This window comes from Sceloporus occidentalis, unplaced genomic scaffold (genome assembly GCF_023333645.1).
Source record: "Sceloporus occidentalis isolate IW3139 unplaced genomic scaffold, rSceOcc1.0.p SCAF_196, whole genome shotgun sequence".
Lineage (NCBI taxonomy): Eukaryota > Metazoa > Chordata > Lepidosauria > Squamata > Phrynosomatidae > Sceloporus > Sceloporus occidentalis.
Window position 1 is genome coordinate 1,052,553 of NW_028317176.1, and position 17,448 is coordinate 1,070,000.

The 17,448-nt window shown below is 41.0% G+C and overlaps 1 protein-coding gene across 1 annotated transcript in view; it reads left to right on the forward strand.

The window, feature by feature from the left end:
* LOC149278278 (sulfotransferase 1 family member D1-like) overlaps window positions 1–11,843 on the forward strand; it is a 31,887-nt gene extending 20,044 nt beyond the window's left edge. The window contains exons 5-8 of the mRNA XM_089502152.1: window positions 6,902–7,028; window positions 7,344–7,438; window positions 7,924–8,104; window positions 11,731–11,843. Coding sequence (XP_089358278.1) covers window positions 6,902–7,028; window positions 7,344–7,438; window positions 7,924–8,104; window positions 11,731–11,843 — 516 coding nt within the window. The remainder of the gene's footprint in view (window positions 1–6,901; window positions 7,029–7,343; window positions 7,439–7,923; window positions 8,105–11,730) is intronic.
* The last annotated feature ends 5,605 nt before the right edge of the window (window positions 11,844–17,448 follow it).

The window sequence follows — 17,448 nt, forward strand, 5'->3', positions numbered from 1 at the left end:
AGCCTGCTCATAACGGTGGGGTGAATTTACCTAACCTACTGGACTATAATTTGGCATCTAACTACCGTTATGTGGCGGATTGGCTGCGTGGCAGGTCTAGATTCACTAATGTGACTCTGGAGCAACAACTCTCTCCAAACATCTTTGGCCTCTCTCCTGCATCTGTCTAAAGCTAACTTACCATCAGACGTTCTCTCCAATCCATTGTTATTTCATACGTTGAAGGCCTGGGAGCGTGTTAGACGTCACCTGGGTTTGGAGGTTCATTATTCTCGGTTCTTGCCCCTGGTCCGTAACCCGCAGTTTCAGCACTTTAAACGACTCGCCCGGGCGGGGGGTCGCGCCGTGGGTGATTTTCTTGACCCGCGAATGGGTAAATTATTGTCCTACTTGCAGTTCCAATGTAAATACTCTACTATTCAGATTCACCCTATTCACTACCTTCAACTCCGTAATTATGTTAACACTCTACTTCCTTACCTTTCTGGGGCTAATTCCAACAACCCTTTAGACCAGATAACGATATTGTCCCCCGCCACAATGCTCACAATGTCCACAATATATAATCTGATCAGACCGGTCATCGATTGGGAGTCCCACAGAACAGGTGTTACTTCCTGGAAAGCTGATTTTCCGAATTTGAGTCCAAAACGAGTTCTCCAGGCGTACACGTGCAATTCTAAAGTCTTGGTGTCTAGGGACTACAGTGAGATGTTCCTTAAGATTTTGCATAAAGCATATGTCACCCCCAAGCTCCGATTTTTAATGGGCTTATCAGACCATTCCCGGTGTTTCAAGTGCCAATTGCCTGAGGCCGATCTTCTTCATGGCCTCTGGTCCTGTAGCTCTATTACCCCATTTTGGAATGCATTGCAATTGTACATTACAGACACCCTGGGCATTCGTTTTGCAATCTCTGTAGAATGGGCAATTTTTGGTATACTTCCTGACCATGTTCCTCCCACTGTAGCAAGAGCTAAATTTCTCTTGCTCAGTGGCAAAACGGGCTATATTGTCACAATGGATTGCTCCCCAACCGCCGACGCTGCCTTTGGTCCTGTCGCGGTTGCGCTTTTTGTTTCAAATGGATTGGCTTGAAGCCGTTCTTCATAAAGAGAGCAAAGTTAAATTTTTGTTTAATCGTTGGTCCCCGTATATTGCGACACTAGATGGCGATACCAGGCTGTCGTTATTTCAAACATTTAATACTACTGGGTGGTTTTGCCTTCAGGTCTTGAAAGGTACTCGCCCCATACCAGGGTTTTGATCTCATTGACGGACGGGTTTGTACATGTGTGTAACATGTTTGTTTTTGTTTTTTACGCCTTATGGTTGATTCCATGATTGTCATCTGCCTAACTTTATTTTCGGTCACTCAGATTATTGTTTGCACTCTATGTGATACTATATTGTGCATCACTTGTATCTGTATATGCCTATTTTGTAATCTTGTTTGTATATGACTTTGTCATTATGCTATATGCTTTGTCTTCTCCGTGTAATAAAGAAGTTTAAAAAAAAAAAAAAAGTATTTAAAAAATAAAATAAAATAATAAAGTTTATTATTTTGAGCAAGTGCTAAAATTTCTCAAAAATCTCAACAAAGAGTTAAAATAAAAGCACTTCAAATACCCAAGGGGTGTCTAATATATAAAAAAAATGGCTGATGGGGTAAATTGGAGTGGCCGAGCTCAAAGATAGGGCATAGGTACAGACTGACCAAAATGGAGAAAAAAAGCGCACTTCCCAAATGTGGCATTTTAAATCTCAAACACGACAAACCCATGCATGTCAGGTATCACTGCACTCAGGAGATGTTTCTGAACACACATTGGGGTGTTGTTTGACAGTGACATATACCAGAACCTGTATATCTATAACTAAAGTACAATTTGTGTGAAAAAAAAAAATCACTATTACAAAGTTTGACAACGTGTAGTTGTATAATTGGTGCATGGAAAGGGTTAAAATAACAGCATTTGGAATACCCTTGGGTGTCTAGTTTTCAAAAATATATGGTTTGACGGGGTTAAATTGAGTTAACCGGCTACAAAGATATTCCAAAGAGGAGATGGAGGCAGAATGACCAAATGACCACCTGAATTACGCATGCCCCAAAAGTAGCCTTTTACCAGCCAAACAATCTGACAAACACATGCATGTGGGGTATCGCTGTACTCAGGAGATGTTGCTGAACACATATTGGGGGGTTGTTTGACAGTGACATATACCAGGACCTGTATATCTATAACTAAAGTACAATTTGTGTGAAAAAAAAATAAAAAAAATTACTATTACAAAGTTTGACAAAGTGTGGCTGTATAACTGTTGCATGGAAAGGGTTAAAATGACAGCATTTGAAGTACCCTGGGGTGTCTAGTTTTCAAAAATATATGGTTTGAATGGGTTAAATTGAGTTAACCGGCTTAAAAGATGTTCCAAAGAGGAGATGGAGGCAGACTGACCAGATTTGTTAAAAAAGGTTTGGAAATCATAAAACACTGCTTGTACTTATTGCCCTATAACTTACAAAAAACAGCAAAAAAACAAAAACATTGGGTATTTCTGAACTCAGGACAAGTAGTAAAATCTATTTAGCTAGTTTTTTTACTTGCTTTTTTAGGTGAGTAAAAGATTTTTCAAATAAAAGTCATAAAATGTGTTTTTTTTTAATTTTTCACCATGTTTTTTTTTTTTGTTTTTTTTTTTATATAGTAAATAAGATGATACGATCAAAATAATGGTATCCTGAAAAAAACAATATATAACTTATGTGGGTACACTAAATGGGTGAGGAGAAAATTACAGCTGAACACAAGCACCACAAAAGTATTAAAACAGCCTCGGTCCCACAGGGTACAAAAAGAAAAAACGAGCCCGGTCCTTAAGGGGTTAATAGTTTTGTGGTGTTCATGTTAAGATGTACAGCATTGGCCCGATTATAGGCTGCACCCTTATAGTTTGGTGCTATTTTAAAGAAAAAATTATTTTTAACCCCTTCGTGACAAAGGCTGATTTTACTTTTTTGTACCCTTCGTGACAATGGCCGTTTTAACATTTCTGCGCTGCTCGTGTTTAGCTGTAATTTTCTTCTTTCCCGTTTACTGAACCCACACACATTAGATATTGTTTTTTTCAGGACAAGAAGGGCTTTCTTTAGATGACATTGTTTTGATTGTATCATATTATTTACTATTAAAAAAGTATAAAATATGGTGAAAAATTTAGAAAAAAATGACTGTTTCTAACTTTTAGTTGAAAAATCTTTTACTCATCTATAAAAGGTAATAAAAAAACCTGCTAAATAGATTCTACTATTTGTCCTGAGTTTAGAAATACCCAATGTTTTTATGTTTTTTTGCTTTTCTCTGCACGTTATGGAGCAATAAGTACAGGTAGCGTTTTGCTATTTCAAAGCCATTTTTTCCAAATCTGGTAATTCTTCCCCCCAGGTGCCATTTCAGATATCTTTGAAGCCGGCCAATGCAATTTACCCCATCAAATCATATATTTTTGAAAACTAGACAGCCCAGGGTATTCCAAATGCTGGTATTTTAACCCTTTCCAAGCACTTATTCTACCATCAGCCTTTGTCAAACTTTATGGTAGTAATTTTTTTGCATTTGTTTTTTCACACACATTTTACTTTAGGTATGAATAAACAGGTTCTGGTATATGTCACTATCAAAAAACACCCCAATATGTGTTTAGCAACATATCCTGCATACAGCGATACCTCACATGAATGATTTTGCCTGGCTGTTTGGGGGCAAAAGGGCCACATTTGGGGCATGCACATTTTTCAATGTTGAACTTTGGCATTTGGGGATCCACTGCCCATGCCCTATTTGGTACATCTTTGAGCCGGGCTATTTCAGTGTGCCCAACAAAACCATATATTTTTGAAAACTAGACACCCCAGGGTATTTTAAATGCTGGTATTTTAACTCTTTGCATGCACACATTTTACCACCAGCATTTTTTCAAAGTTTGCAGTAGTATTTTTGTGTGTGTATTTTTCCCACACACACCTACTTTATGTATGAATTTACAGCTCCTGGTATATGCCGCTGTCACACGACACCCCAATATGTGTTCAGCAACATCTCCTGAGTACAGTGATACTGCACATGCATGGGTTTGTCATTTTTGGGGGGAACTAAAGAGCCACATTTGGTACGTGTGCATTTTTCTAATTGGAAATTAGATGTGTGGCCATCCTTCCCCCTGTGTTAATTGGGACCTTGTTGAACAAGGCCAATTCAATTTACCCCATCAAATCATACATTTTTTAAAAGTAGACACCCCATGGCCATTTAATATGCCAGTATTTTAACTCTTTCCATGCGAGAATTGTTTTAAGCTAATATGCTAATTTTAGGACTTGCTCACAAAAATATATTTTTTATATATTTTTTTTTTTTTTGCCTTTTTTTTTTATTTTTTTAACATTTTTTTTCAACTTGAAGGTTCCCCTGATAGTGACATCAGTGGGAAATTATTTTTACATTTTACTGTTTTTTTACTATTTTTTTTCTAATTATTATTAATTTTATTTTATTTTGAATTTATTTTTTCTAATCACACTGTGATTAGAAAGCTGAGCTCCATTGACTTGCATGGTTGAATGCAGTACCTATATTCAACCTGCAAGTGGAGCCAGAGTTCTCTAGAGGGTCTGGAGACCGTCTAGCGAACTTTTTAGACTTTATTGTTTTTCTTTATTGAATTTTCCCGGGCCGCCGCCATCTTGCTGATGGCGAAGATCATCGGCAGCTGCGGCTGTGACCGCTCTCCGGAGCAGTCACAGTCCATCCCCAGGTAAGTGTTTGGTGTCGCTGGATGCCTCCTGATCGAGGCATTCCAGCGACACCATTTAAGTTTAGGAGCCGATCGTTGATCGCCTCCTAAACGCTTTTAAAACGGGCGTCCGCCGCCATACCATGTATGGCGGATGTTGACGCCCCGGGGAGGGGCCAGAGATGGCCCCTTTGTGCCGATAATGGCGTTGCTGAATGCTTCGAGGTCGAGGCATTACAGCAACGCCATTTCGGTGCAGAAAGCGAAAATAGATCGCTTTCTGCACCCGTTTAAAGACGTGCCGGTCCTGGCACGTCATTTGTCGTTATCGACGTGAATTTCCGTGACGTGCCCGGACCGGCAATTGTCATCAAGGGGTTAAAGAAGCCATTTACATTAGTAGAATGGTAAAACAGTATTTTACCTAATGAATAGGAATACATGTATTTTAACATTTTTGGTATCTATTATGCAGTTAGTCCTGCTTTTGACAGGGTATGTTATATACAGACAGGAATTTGGTAAACCAATAGCTATTTTAAGGTCCCCCCACTTTAATTAATAATGCATCTTACTTATAGATATGCCACTCTGCCCCCTAGATATATTATCTCACAAAAGTGAATACACCCCTCACATTTTTGTAAATATTTTATTATATCTTTTCATGTAGCAAGACTGAAGAAATGACACTCTGGTACAATGTAAAGTAGTGAGTGTACAGCCTGTATAACAGTGTACATTTACTGTCCCCTTAAAAATAACACAACACACAGCCATTAACGTCTCAATGTTGGCAACAAAAGTATATGAGATACTGTATATATTTGCATTACTGCTTATGTTTCACTTGTTAGAAAGTTATACAACTCCAAGCCCTTTTCAGTCATTTACTCCCACTCTCCCCAATTTTATATTTATCTTCTTTGAAGTAATTTTTGATATATATGTTTATATCTTATCATCCATTGCATATGTTTTACTTATGTATATAATTTGTACTTTTTAATCAAATGGTAAAGACAAGGGTCTGCCACATTACACACCCATTTACCATTGCGTTCTCTTTTTATATATTTTTCTTTCTCTTCTGATTGCTTCCTTCCTTTTTTTCTTCTCAAGGTAGCCTGTACTGTAAGAGCTGGGACCCTCAGAGGAACCCTGATGGCAAAACACGTCAGGGCTCCTGTGCCGCACTAGGGCTCAACTCATTTGGTGTAATTGTTTTTAGACATTATATTTTAACACTGTCTTGTATATTTATTTTTTTAATAAATCCTCTTATTATTGCTTTTATCTGCCTCTTTTGTATTGTATTGTACTATAGCAGTATAACCTCCTTTTCCATTTAAGCACTCCATTTAAGTACTCAATTTCTGCATTTCTTCGGAGAGTAGTGGGAACAACTCTCTCTGGTGATCATAGCTGCTTTTTTTCTGCCTTTCTCTATTTCTTTCTAATTGTTTTCCATATTGGCACACATCTATACCACACCGATCAAAGCTAGACACAATAACCTGAATACATTTACATAGTTAAAGGGAAACTGTAGCTACCACAACTATTTAGCTACCTAGCTCATGTTTTCATTTGAAAATCAGTGTAATTGATTGAAAGATATGTATTTAACTGTAAATCTCATAGAAGTTGATAAGGATGTATAATCAATTTCCCATTCTGAAGCTTTGGTCTTTTTAAAGGAGATAAATTGATGGAAATTGGTAATTTTGCAGATCCAGAATAAAGGAAACGTAAATGCCTTTGCCACGGGTTTTTATATTGCTCTTTTAAAACTATAAACACAGTTACAATGTTTTATTTAGTGCAATGAACTGTAAAATGATGGATTTAGGAAATGTTCTTTAAAAGGCAAATGAAAAGCTGAAACAATGAGCCATCAGACAGGTACAGAAAACATATACCTCACAATATCATACAACTTGATAATTAAAAATGTTATAGTATTTCCAAGGATGATCATTAAAATCAAGCTGACAATCTTGAGGCAACTTTTATGAAATAATAATTAAGATGGCACCATCTTAACATATTCATATTCATACTTAAAAATGTAAATGTATTTAAATTTGCTTCCTCACAGGTAATTTATGTTGCTCGAAATGCTAAGGATGTAGCAGTCTCTTATTTCTTCTTCCACAATATGGTGAAAGCATTGCCTGATCCTGGGCCATGGGACCAATTCCTACAGAACTATATGAACGGTGATGGTAAGAAGTTAAAATGTATATATGATGGGTCCCATCAGATTAAGATCTTATCAGAAGATGTGACCATATTAGATATATTTTATAAAAGGTAAACAAGAGGAGCACTAAGTATAAATAAGTAAGAAGAACTGGCTGGAATATAAAACAAAGGATCTCATGTAATTGATGGAATGTATTATATCATATGAATTGAATTAATTTATATATATAAATGAATGAAATAGAAATGATATAAAAATATATATATGATAGATAAACCTTCATCATTGGCAAAGAAAATGAGTCATATTAAAACCCTATTTCCTATTTTTTTAGTTTGCTATGGTTCATGGTATGATCATGTTAAAGGTTGGTGGGAAAAGAGGAATGACTACCATATCCTTTATTTATTCTATGAAGATCTTAAAGAGGTAAAGAAAGGTATAAAATAACAAAGTTTAGGGATTACATTTGTATCCAACCTTACCACCTAAAAATTTTTTTTACCACTAATCACCATATATGTCTGCAAAAGTTTCACTTAATACTTAAATATTATATGTTGCAAAACATGTTAAAATATACAACTAGTATTATTTAGGCAAATAAAAAAATGTATAGTGGTTGCAGCAAGACATTAAATTTTATCTACATTTGTTTTGACATCTACATTTGTTTTGCTATTGTCCCCATATAATGTATAGCTACCTTGGCAAGATCATCTTTAACCCACATAATTATGTATGATGCAGTCCCACCCTTTCATAGAGAACAAAGTAACCAAGGTTGGGACTTCATAATACATAAAGTCAGCAAATTTAAGTGCTGAATCTCTATTCTGCTAACATACAAACTCGCATTTTAATGAAAAAGTCTCTTTTATTTAAATCAGTCTACAAATATTTTTCTTGTTCAGAATCCCAAGAGAGAGATCTTGAAGATATTGCATTTCTTAGAAAAAAACCTAAGTGAAGAAATTGTGGATAAGATTGTTCATCACACATCCTTCCAAGAAATGAAAAATAATGACATGGTGAATTACAAGACCATACCAAATGAAATATTGGACCAATCCACTACATGCTTCATGAGAAAGGGTAATTATTCTAATCATGTATTTCAGACCTTAAGGCTAGGTTTCCACTTGGTTTTTTTTTAGCTAAAAACGCCAATAGCGCCACCTGGCGTTTTTTTTGTGAAAAAACGCAGCAGCCAGATGTTAGCTGTTCTTCAATAGGAAATCGCAGAATGCCATATCCACTTGGCGTTTTTTTGTTTGGCGTTTTTTCAGTCCTCTTTGGCGTTTTTCTGCTTTTTTGGGCTCTGTGGCAGTTTTTCAAAATCGCAGCATGTTGACACTCTGGCGTTTTTTGCGAGGAAATCTTGGCGTTTTTCTCCAATAGAAGTCTATGGGAGAGAAAAAACGCCATGAAAAAGCCATGTGGGTTTATTGCCTTGGTGTTTTTTATGGCATTTTTTCCACAGTTACAATGCAGAGGATGGACCCAGTATCTGTGTGTCCTACGAGAAATAGGCTGGAAACAAACAGTTTCACACAAAACAAAGTTCATATTGAATTCTACACCATTTGGAACAAACATGCCATTACAAACAAACATACGCGACACATCAACTGGATCCTGCGTGCCAAAAGCAACAGCAAACTATTTGCACCATCATTTGGGGCCAATCTTCCTAGAGGAGCAGACATTCGGAATAAAGCAGGCCTTACAAACCACAGAAAAGAGACAAAAGGGTCCGCCGGGGCGTTTAAGTAGAACTCTACCAAGTAAATGACATCAGGGGGCAGATACTTGCCATTTATCCTAATCCCTTTTAGCTGGGTGAAACGTCTAACTTGTAAAGGCTGGAAAAACTGCCTAAGGTCAAAAAAAGCAACTTCCACAGAAAGGCTAAAACGCCAGAAAAAACTCCAGAAAAAAACGCCAAAACGCAGAAAAATGCAGTGGCAGTTTTCTTGGCGTTTTTCATCAAGAAAAAAAACGCAGGACAAAAACCCAAGTGGAAACCTAGCCTAAGGCTAGGTTTCCACTTGGTTTTTTTACGCTAAAAACGCCCATAAAAACGCCAATAGCGCCACCTGGCGTTTTTTTAGTGGAAAAACGCAGCAGCCAGATGTTAGCTGTTTTTCAATAGGAAATCGCAAAATGCCATTTCCACTTGGCGTTTTTCTGTCTGGCATTTTTTCAGTCCTCTTTGGCGTTTTTCTGCTTTTTGGGCTCTGTGGCAGTTTTTCAAAATCGCAGCATGTTCACACTCTGGCGTTTTTTCAAGGAAATCTTGGCGTTTTTCTCCAATAGAAGTCTATGGGAGAGAAAAAACGCCATGAAAAAGCCATGTGGGTTTATTGCCTTGGCGTTTTTTATGGCGTTTTTTCCACAGTTACAATGCAGAGGATGGACCCAGTATCTGTGTGTCCTACGAGAAATAGGCTGAAAACAAACAGTTTCACACAAAACAAAGTCCTGGACTGGTTCATATTGAATTTTACACCATTTGGAACAAACATGCCATTACAAACAAACATACGCGACGCATCAACTGGATCCTGCGTGCCAAAAGCAACAGCAAACAATTTGCACCATCATTTGGGGCCAATCTTCCCAGAGGAGCAGACATTCGGATTAAAGCATGCCTTACAAACCACAGAAAAGAGACAAAGGGGTCTACCAAGTAAATGACATCAGGGGGCAGATACTTGCCATTTATCCTAATCCCTTTTAGCTGGGTGAAACTGCTAACTTGTAAAGGCTGGAAAAACTGCCTAAGGTCAAAAAAAGCAATTTCCACAGAAAGGCTAAAACGCCAGAAAAAACTCCAGAAAAAAACACCAAAACGCAGAAAAATGCAGTGGCAGTTTTCTTGGCGTTTTTCATCAAGAAAAAAAACGCAGGACAAAAACCCAAGTGGAAACCTAGCCTAAGATTGATTTAATTTAAAAGTAAACTAAATGGGAGGGTCTATATCTCTATATAGTAGCAGTTCCTGGTCAAAACATTGTGGAAATTGAAGAGAGGCTTTTTATATAAGCCAAAGAATGGAGAACTCTCTATTCCCTTCTTGAAAGGGTTCATACTGCAATTGTAGACCTTCTCGGGTGAATGTAGCTGTCTCTCCTCCTACAAGATATAAAAGATAGCTCTAAATGCATTTGGGTGTCTGACTGTGGGAGAGAGAGAAGGCTATGAGCACCAAAGGTCCTATAGAAGGTACAGTGGAAAACCTATTTTAGATATTTACTCATTATTATATTTTCTTGTTTTTTTACCAGTGAGGTAGAGAGAGCAATGTGTGTTTAGTTAGTCTCCAAACTAGAGTGGGAGTCTGGTAAGAGTAGAGACTTTTTTTCTTGAAATCCTTCCAAACAACTTGTGGTGAGGGATAATGTCCTGTTCCTAGCCATCCAAGTGTACTAACAATATAAAATATCACTGGGAGTATACTTGAAGCCAATATTTGTGGCATATTAATATTTAACTGTTTTTTTAAACCTGTGTTGTGTTTGCAATTGTTTGATATTCATGAAAGGAGACTGTTGTTCTTTATTGTTTGAAGACTAGATTAACGTGTTGAACAATAAAGACAATTTCACACCCTGCTTTGCTCATATTTACCAAGGGTGCAAATATTTGTGGAGGCCACTGTATATGTTACACTCAGCGTACCAGAGGAGATGCTGTTGCAGGGTAGGACACGGTTTCCCCACAAGAGAAGGCCTCAAAAGAGTTCTCCACTCTCCTCTGAGATCGGGACAGACTGGGTGCACATGCAGAGTAGTAAAAACAAGCTGTAGTCAGGAAGCCGGAGTTCGAGATAATCCGTATCAGTGCCAGGGACAGGAACCCAGAGTTCAGGATATTCAGGATCAAGCTGGGTCAGATAAAGGAGCAATACTATAGAACACACTAGGATCTAATACACTATAGCAGGCACAGGTATGAGTGCGTTCTGAGGGTTTATATAGGGGTCAATAGGAAATTCAAAAGAGTGATGTCTGGACGTGCAGCCGTGGCCATCTTGTATGTGGCGCTGCTGCAGGCATGGCCAAAAGAGGACTCGCCGGGTGGCGTGGGATAGATAACGGAGGTGTCCCTCAACAGTGGGCTGGCAGGTAAGTGACAATACATATATACTGTACAATATGATATACACACACTTTAAATACTTTGCTAGACATGGTGTCTGGTAAGAGGAATAGAGCAATATTCTGAAATACCTTGAAGTCACAGTACTTCATGGGAGGAGATGAACCAAGGAAGCAAATTTAAAAAAGACAAAGTAAGGACCATGAAAATAAAAACAGTCTTTTGTCATTAACCATAGTTGACATTTTATTACTGAGGTAAAAGGTTAAAAAAAATATAAATGAGGAATAGACATTTAAATAGGAAGCAGATCTTGCAACCCATCAGTTCCCTCTTCTTGCGCCTTGGAACTACTGTGAAAGCTTTCCATGATTCATTACTATAGCTGTTCTTAGGAATGAAATCAACAGAGATCAGTACTAGAGAACAAGAGCACATCAGAAAATGTCAACATATTACATTTAAAGATACAGGGAAAAAGGTTGCCACGATGGCATCTGTTACTTTTCCTACACTGTTGCTGCTTGACAAAATGGGACACAGTATAATGTGCTTAACAATGTGCTGCAATATAAATGATTACATTTTATCTTGATCCTCTTGATTTCTCCACACAGGTGTGTCTGGTGACTGGAAGAACCATTTCACTGTTGCTCAGAATGAGGTTTTTGATGAGGATTACAAGAGGAAAATGTCAGTAACAAAACTAGATTTCAGAACAGAGATCTAAACTCTAACTGAATGTTTTATATGGGAAGGATTTAATAGCTCAGAAACAAAATTAAACTTATGAAAAAAACTCTAAACTATTGTTCTGTATTCATTTAGCCTGGTCGGGATCTAGTAGATGAATTTACTAAAATAAACTCTGTCCACAACATGGTTTGGACATAGGATATGACTGTCACCTTTCTGAATAAATGTCATACAGGCAAATGTAAGAACCTTAAAAAAAGGATATATTAAGAAAAAACATGCCACGTTCAAAGTCACTTAAATCCCCTTTCTTCCCCATTCTGATGCTCGGTTTGAACTTCGGCAAGTTGTATTGACCACATCTACATGCCTAAATGCATTGAGTTGCTGTCATGTGTGTTAACTAGCAATTAAACAGGTGTACCTAATAAAGTGGCCAGAGAGTGTATATACTGGAACCTGGCATGAAGGAAGGTACTGTGACAAGGACATCCCTGTGCGCGACTCACCTTGAACATCATTTGTAGACACTTTTGACACTGTACACAATTTGTGGAAGCTTGTTTTCTTTCTACCACCAGCAAAACCTTCCATGCTCTACTGGCTTGATTTCTGCTAACCACTCCTTGTTCCTACCTGCCCATGGACCCACCTGGCTATACACATCTATGCTCCCACATACACACACAATTATACATCCATTTCTTACACACACACACTTACACAATTACACATCCATGCTTACATCCATCCATATATATACACACACACATAAACACATATACATCCCGCCTCCCCCTTTACCTTTGGCTGCTCGCACACAGTGTGGACCCTGCGTGACTGATTGCCTGCCCTGCTACTAGGAACCTCAACGCTTTCTCCAGCGTTCACCCTTCTAAGGAGAATTGTGACTGTGGCACGCCTCCTGATGGTGCTTGGGACCCACGTGTTGGCTGGGTGCATGCAAATCACTGGAAGAGACCCATGACCTTTCTTCTGGACCATATAGCTTACAAACTTTATAAAAAAAAAAAGTATGGTCCAAACAAACTGTGTTGCTTACAGACTTTATAAAAAAAAAAGGTATGGTCCAAACAAACTGTGGATTAGCTGGCCGGTTAGTTAGTGAGGTAAGACTCTTGTATAGTTAGTCTCTAAGATGGAGTAGGATTTGTTTTTGTTTTGGTTTGTTTATGTATACTGTGAAGTGCAACACTGTGGACCTTACAACAAGCTGCAATAAACCACATTTTGCTTTTATTCTGCTGGTGTTTGAAGTTTCTTGTTTTGATTGGGCCATCCTGCCACAATATATATATATATATATATATATATATATATAATTGTTAACAGCAATCACAATCCCAGGCATACCCAGATTCCAGCATGTACTGGCTGACTTGGCATCTACTGGTTGCCTGGGCGCGATAGGAGTGTGATTGCTGTTAGCAATTATATATATATATATATATATATATATATATATACAATTACATAAGTTATGGTGGTTACCCTTCTGGGTAGGAATTAACTTCATTAACAGACCTCCCGCTCCCTTGACTGACTTTAAGACGGTTAGAGGGAGATTCTTGTTCTCCCCAACCCAGCTTACTCCTCTAGCGGCGGACATTAGTGCCCTCACATTGGTGTCTGGCTGATGCTATCACACAGAAGATTCGGAGATGGAAGTCCAGGCGATTACATAGTTATGTGTGGTCAAAAGTTGGTTTAAAAGCAGAGAAGGGTCTGTACTTTCCCTAAAGTTTTGGATTTTCACTTAGGTTTCACTGTGTTGTCCTTTCAGGACATTGATTTCTGGATACTTTTACTTTATGCTGTTTATTCAAAATATATAATGCTCATATGCCAAGGGAAGGAGGAAGACAGTGTACAGCTGTGTGGGCAGTTACTATGGTTGTACAATTCGTTATCTACTCTGGGTGGGAGATTTTTGTTTTAGGGGGCAACTGAACACAATGATTGTGGCTTGTTCATTTTTGTTTCAAATGGTGGAAGTGCAGGAAGTGGAAGGGGGTTAAAAGGCATATCATGGAGCAGAGTGGCATATAGGGGGGTATAAGGTATTTCTGGGGGCAGAGTGGCAAGCCTGGGGGCAGATGTGCATTAAAAATAATTTTCTCAATCACAGCTTTTATTAAATATGAAAAAATAGTTTACATGAATTAATAAAGAAATAAAAGTTTCTTACAAGAATATTGTGAAGAATAATGTGATCACTGTTTTGTTCCACTGAATAAAATGGAACTTTTTCATCTAAACATTTTAGCAGTAGCAAATGTTTTGATTCCATTATGTCTAATGTATTTAATTTATTAGGGCCTTTTAACACTTTTGCTGTCTGCCATTTTAATACAAATAATGGGATAAAAAGAATGTTTAACCCCTTCAATCCCGGAGCAATTTTGCCATTTTTGCGGTATGTCGGTTCAGCGATGATTCTCTTTTACTGTGAATAGTGTACCCATATAAACTATATATTGTTTTTTCAAGGAGAGATAGAGCTTTCTTTTGATACCATAGTTGGATGATTAGCGGAAAATTTAGAATTAGAAATTTAGTAAAAACTAGCAAAAATTAGAAAAAAACATCTGTGTTTTTTTCATTTTCCCTCTGAATCCTCACAAAATTAGGTAAAGAGACAGAAAATTCCATCCAGATTTATCCATTTAGGTGTCCTGTAGATGTCGATGTGCCCATTCCCGGCCGCACAAGTTGCTCGCGGCCGGCCGGCAGTTTTGCTCTAAGTCCCCGTTTTTGGCAGGCCAAGTTGCTTGAAAAACCCTGGAAGTCGATGAGGTCGGATTTGCCGGCCGCATCGACCCTCACTCCATTGAGCTCGGCCTGCCTGGCCGGGTTTTCCCGGTGGTGTCGTGGAACCCGGTTTGCCAGGGTCATCAGGCACCCTCCCCCGGATAGTTAGGGGAGCCGCTCAAGTTGCCGGGAGCCATGGCTCGCGCGATCGGCTCCCGCCGGGCTGGGCACCCCCAGGTCCCGGGCCGGCTCCCGGGAACCCTACCGCCCGGTAGACGGCCGAGGGTCCCGCCAGGAGCTCCACGGACCTCGGGACGCCCAGCCTGGGTGCCGCACCGGCGGTCCAACCCGCCCAGGTCCCAGGCCGGCTCCCGGGAACCCTACCTCCCGGTAGACGGCTGAGGGTCCCGCCAGGAGCTCCCCAGACCTCGGGACGCCCAGCCCGTGTGCCGCACCGGCGGGCCGTCCCGCCTCTGGGCCCGCCCGCGAGCCGCTCAGAGACGCCGGCCAAAGTCCCCGTTCCCGGGAAGCCAAGTTGCTCGCAACCGGCCAGCGTTTTTGCTCTAAGTCCCTGTTTTTGGCAGGCCATGTTGCTTGAAAAACCCTGGAAGTCAATGAGGTCGGATTTGCCCCGTTAATCTCGGCCTGCCGGGCCAGGTTTTACCGTAAACACGGCCGGTACACTGAAACTGCGAATGGCTCATTAAATCAGTTATGGTTCCTTTGATCGCTCCATCTGTTACTTGGATAACTGTGGTAATTCTAGAGCTAATACATGCCGACGAGCGCTGACCTCCAGGGATGCGTGCATTTATCAGACCAAAACCAATCCGGTGGGCTCGCCCCCGCTGGCCGCTTTGGTGACTCTAGATAACCTCGGGCCGATCGCACGTCCCCGTGACGGCGACGATACATTCGGATGTTTGCCCTATCAACTTTCGATGGTGCTTTCTGTGCCTACCATGGTGACCACGGGTAACGGGGAATCAGGGTTCGATTCCGGAGAGGGAGCCTGAGAAACGGCTACCACATCCAAGGAAGGCAGCAGGTGTGCAAATTACCCACTCCTGGCTCGGGGAGGTAGTGACGAAAAATAACAATACAGGACTCTTTTGAGGTCGTGTAATTGGAATGAGTACACTTTAAATCCTTTAACGAGGATCTATTGGAGGGCAAGTCTGGTGCCAGCAGCCGCGGTAATTCCAGTTCCAATCAGGGCTGGGTGTGGCTGCAGCTCAGAGTGTGTGCAGAGCTTGGAGAGAGAGGTTGTTGTTTGGTGTGCTGCTTGGAGATCTATGTGCTAGAGAGAGGAAGAAAGAAACACTGTGCGTTTGTTTTACTCCTGGGGAGGTTTTTGCAGCCTTCCCAGGGGCTCACCATGGACCATGGTCCCGACTTCACCACATCACGGAAAGAATGTGCTTCACAGAGGATGGACGGTTTGTGAGAAAACAAGGACAAGACAAGGCGGGTGTTTGTGTGGATATGAAGAGGGATGTGTCGGCTTTACAAGCTTATAACACGGTATTGGGAGAAAAGATTGAAATGTTTAAAAAGGGAGTTGGTCTGCCGCATAATCTGAGGGCTGATCCTACTACCTTCCTGTTGCTGGGGGCCCTGCAACAACGGGCCCTAGCCCTCAGGGATGCCGGGACCAGGGCCTTGCAGACCGTTGAGACCATGGTGTGGGAGACCCCGGTAGAGGCAGAGGAGGATTGGAGTCCCACCTTTGCCCAAAAAGCTATCGAAGGACTCCCCCAGTCTGCTGGCCTCCAGGATGCCTCCCAGGACTCCCTCCAGCAGGCCCTGGACATGTGTATACGAGATCTACGGTCCCTGGGGGAACAGAAGGAAGCTGTGGCTACACAGCTGAACGAGTTATGGCTTCAAAGTAACAGGATGGGGAATAAACATCGTGGTCCTATAACAGAGCAGATCAGCTCCCTTAAAGAAAAAGACATGGATCTTATAAGGAAAATAAAGCAGAGTGAGAACAGAAGGAGTTTTTTGAGACAAAAGCTGCAGGAACTGGAAGCACAGGCCACAGCAGTCTCTCATTTGCCGGAGGAGCAGGACTCTCAGCAAGTACAGGAATCACAGCAGGATCCCAGAGCTCAGGAGCCTTTCGTTAATACGCCACCAACTCATATTTTCTTTAGATGAATTGGATGAGGAGGATGAGGTTCCAAGCCACAGCAGCCACAGGAAGAAAAAGCGAAATACAAAGAGCAAGAGCAGGCCCGTTGTTCCATCATCCGGGGAGGAAAGTGCCGGGGAGCCCCTTAACATCGCGTCTGAGGAGGAGTTTCCATCCCTCCCGACCAGGGTCCCTGGTGCTCGAGCTGATGATCCGGGAGCGGGCCTTTCTACTTCGGGCCCTTCCTATGGGGACAGGGAAACAATCCCCACTGGTCAGTATTTGGTCAGTGAGCCTCAAGGAACCGTGAGTACCTTTCCTAATGTGTCTGTTTCCCCTGTTGTTTCTATTGAACCCCTTATGTCGGTCCCGTGTGTTGTCCCTGTACGTCTCCCTTCCCCTGTTCGTCATGAGACTCTGGTAGTGGCCCCTGATACGGTTGTGGCTACGGTGATTGTTTCTGCAGTTACTGTGGCTTCTCCGTCTGCAGCCACTGTGGCTGCTCCTGCTGCGGTTCCTGGTTTTGCTGGTTTTCCTGCTGCTCCGGCGGCAGATGTGATCCTTGCTGCTCCGGTTGCAGTGGACGTGGCCCCCGCAGCTCCGGCTGCAGTCGCAGAGGCCCCGCTGCTCCAGTTACGGCAGCTGTGGCCTCAGTTCCTGCAGCTCAGATTGGGGTAGCCGCGGTCCGTGTGGTGGCCCCTGCTTCGCCGGTGGCTTTTAGGGTAACCCC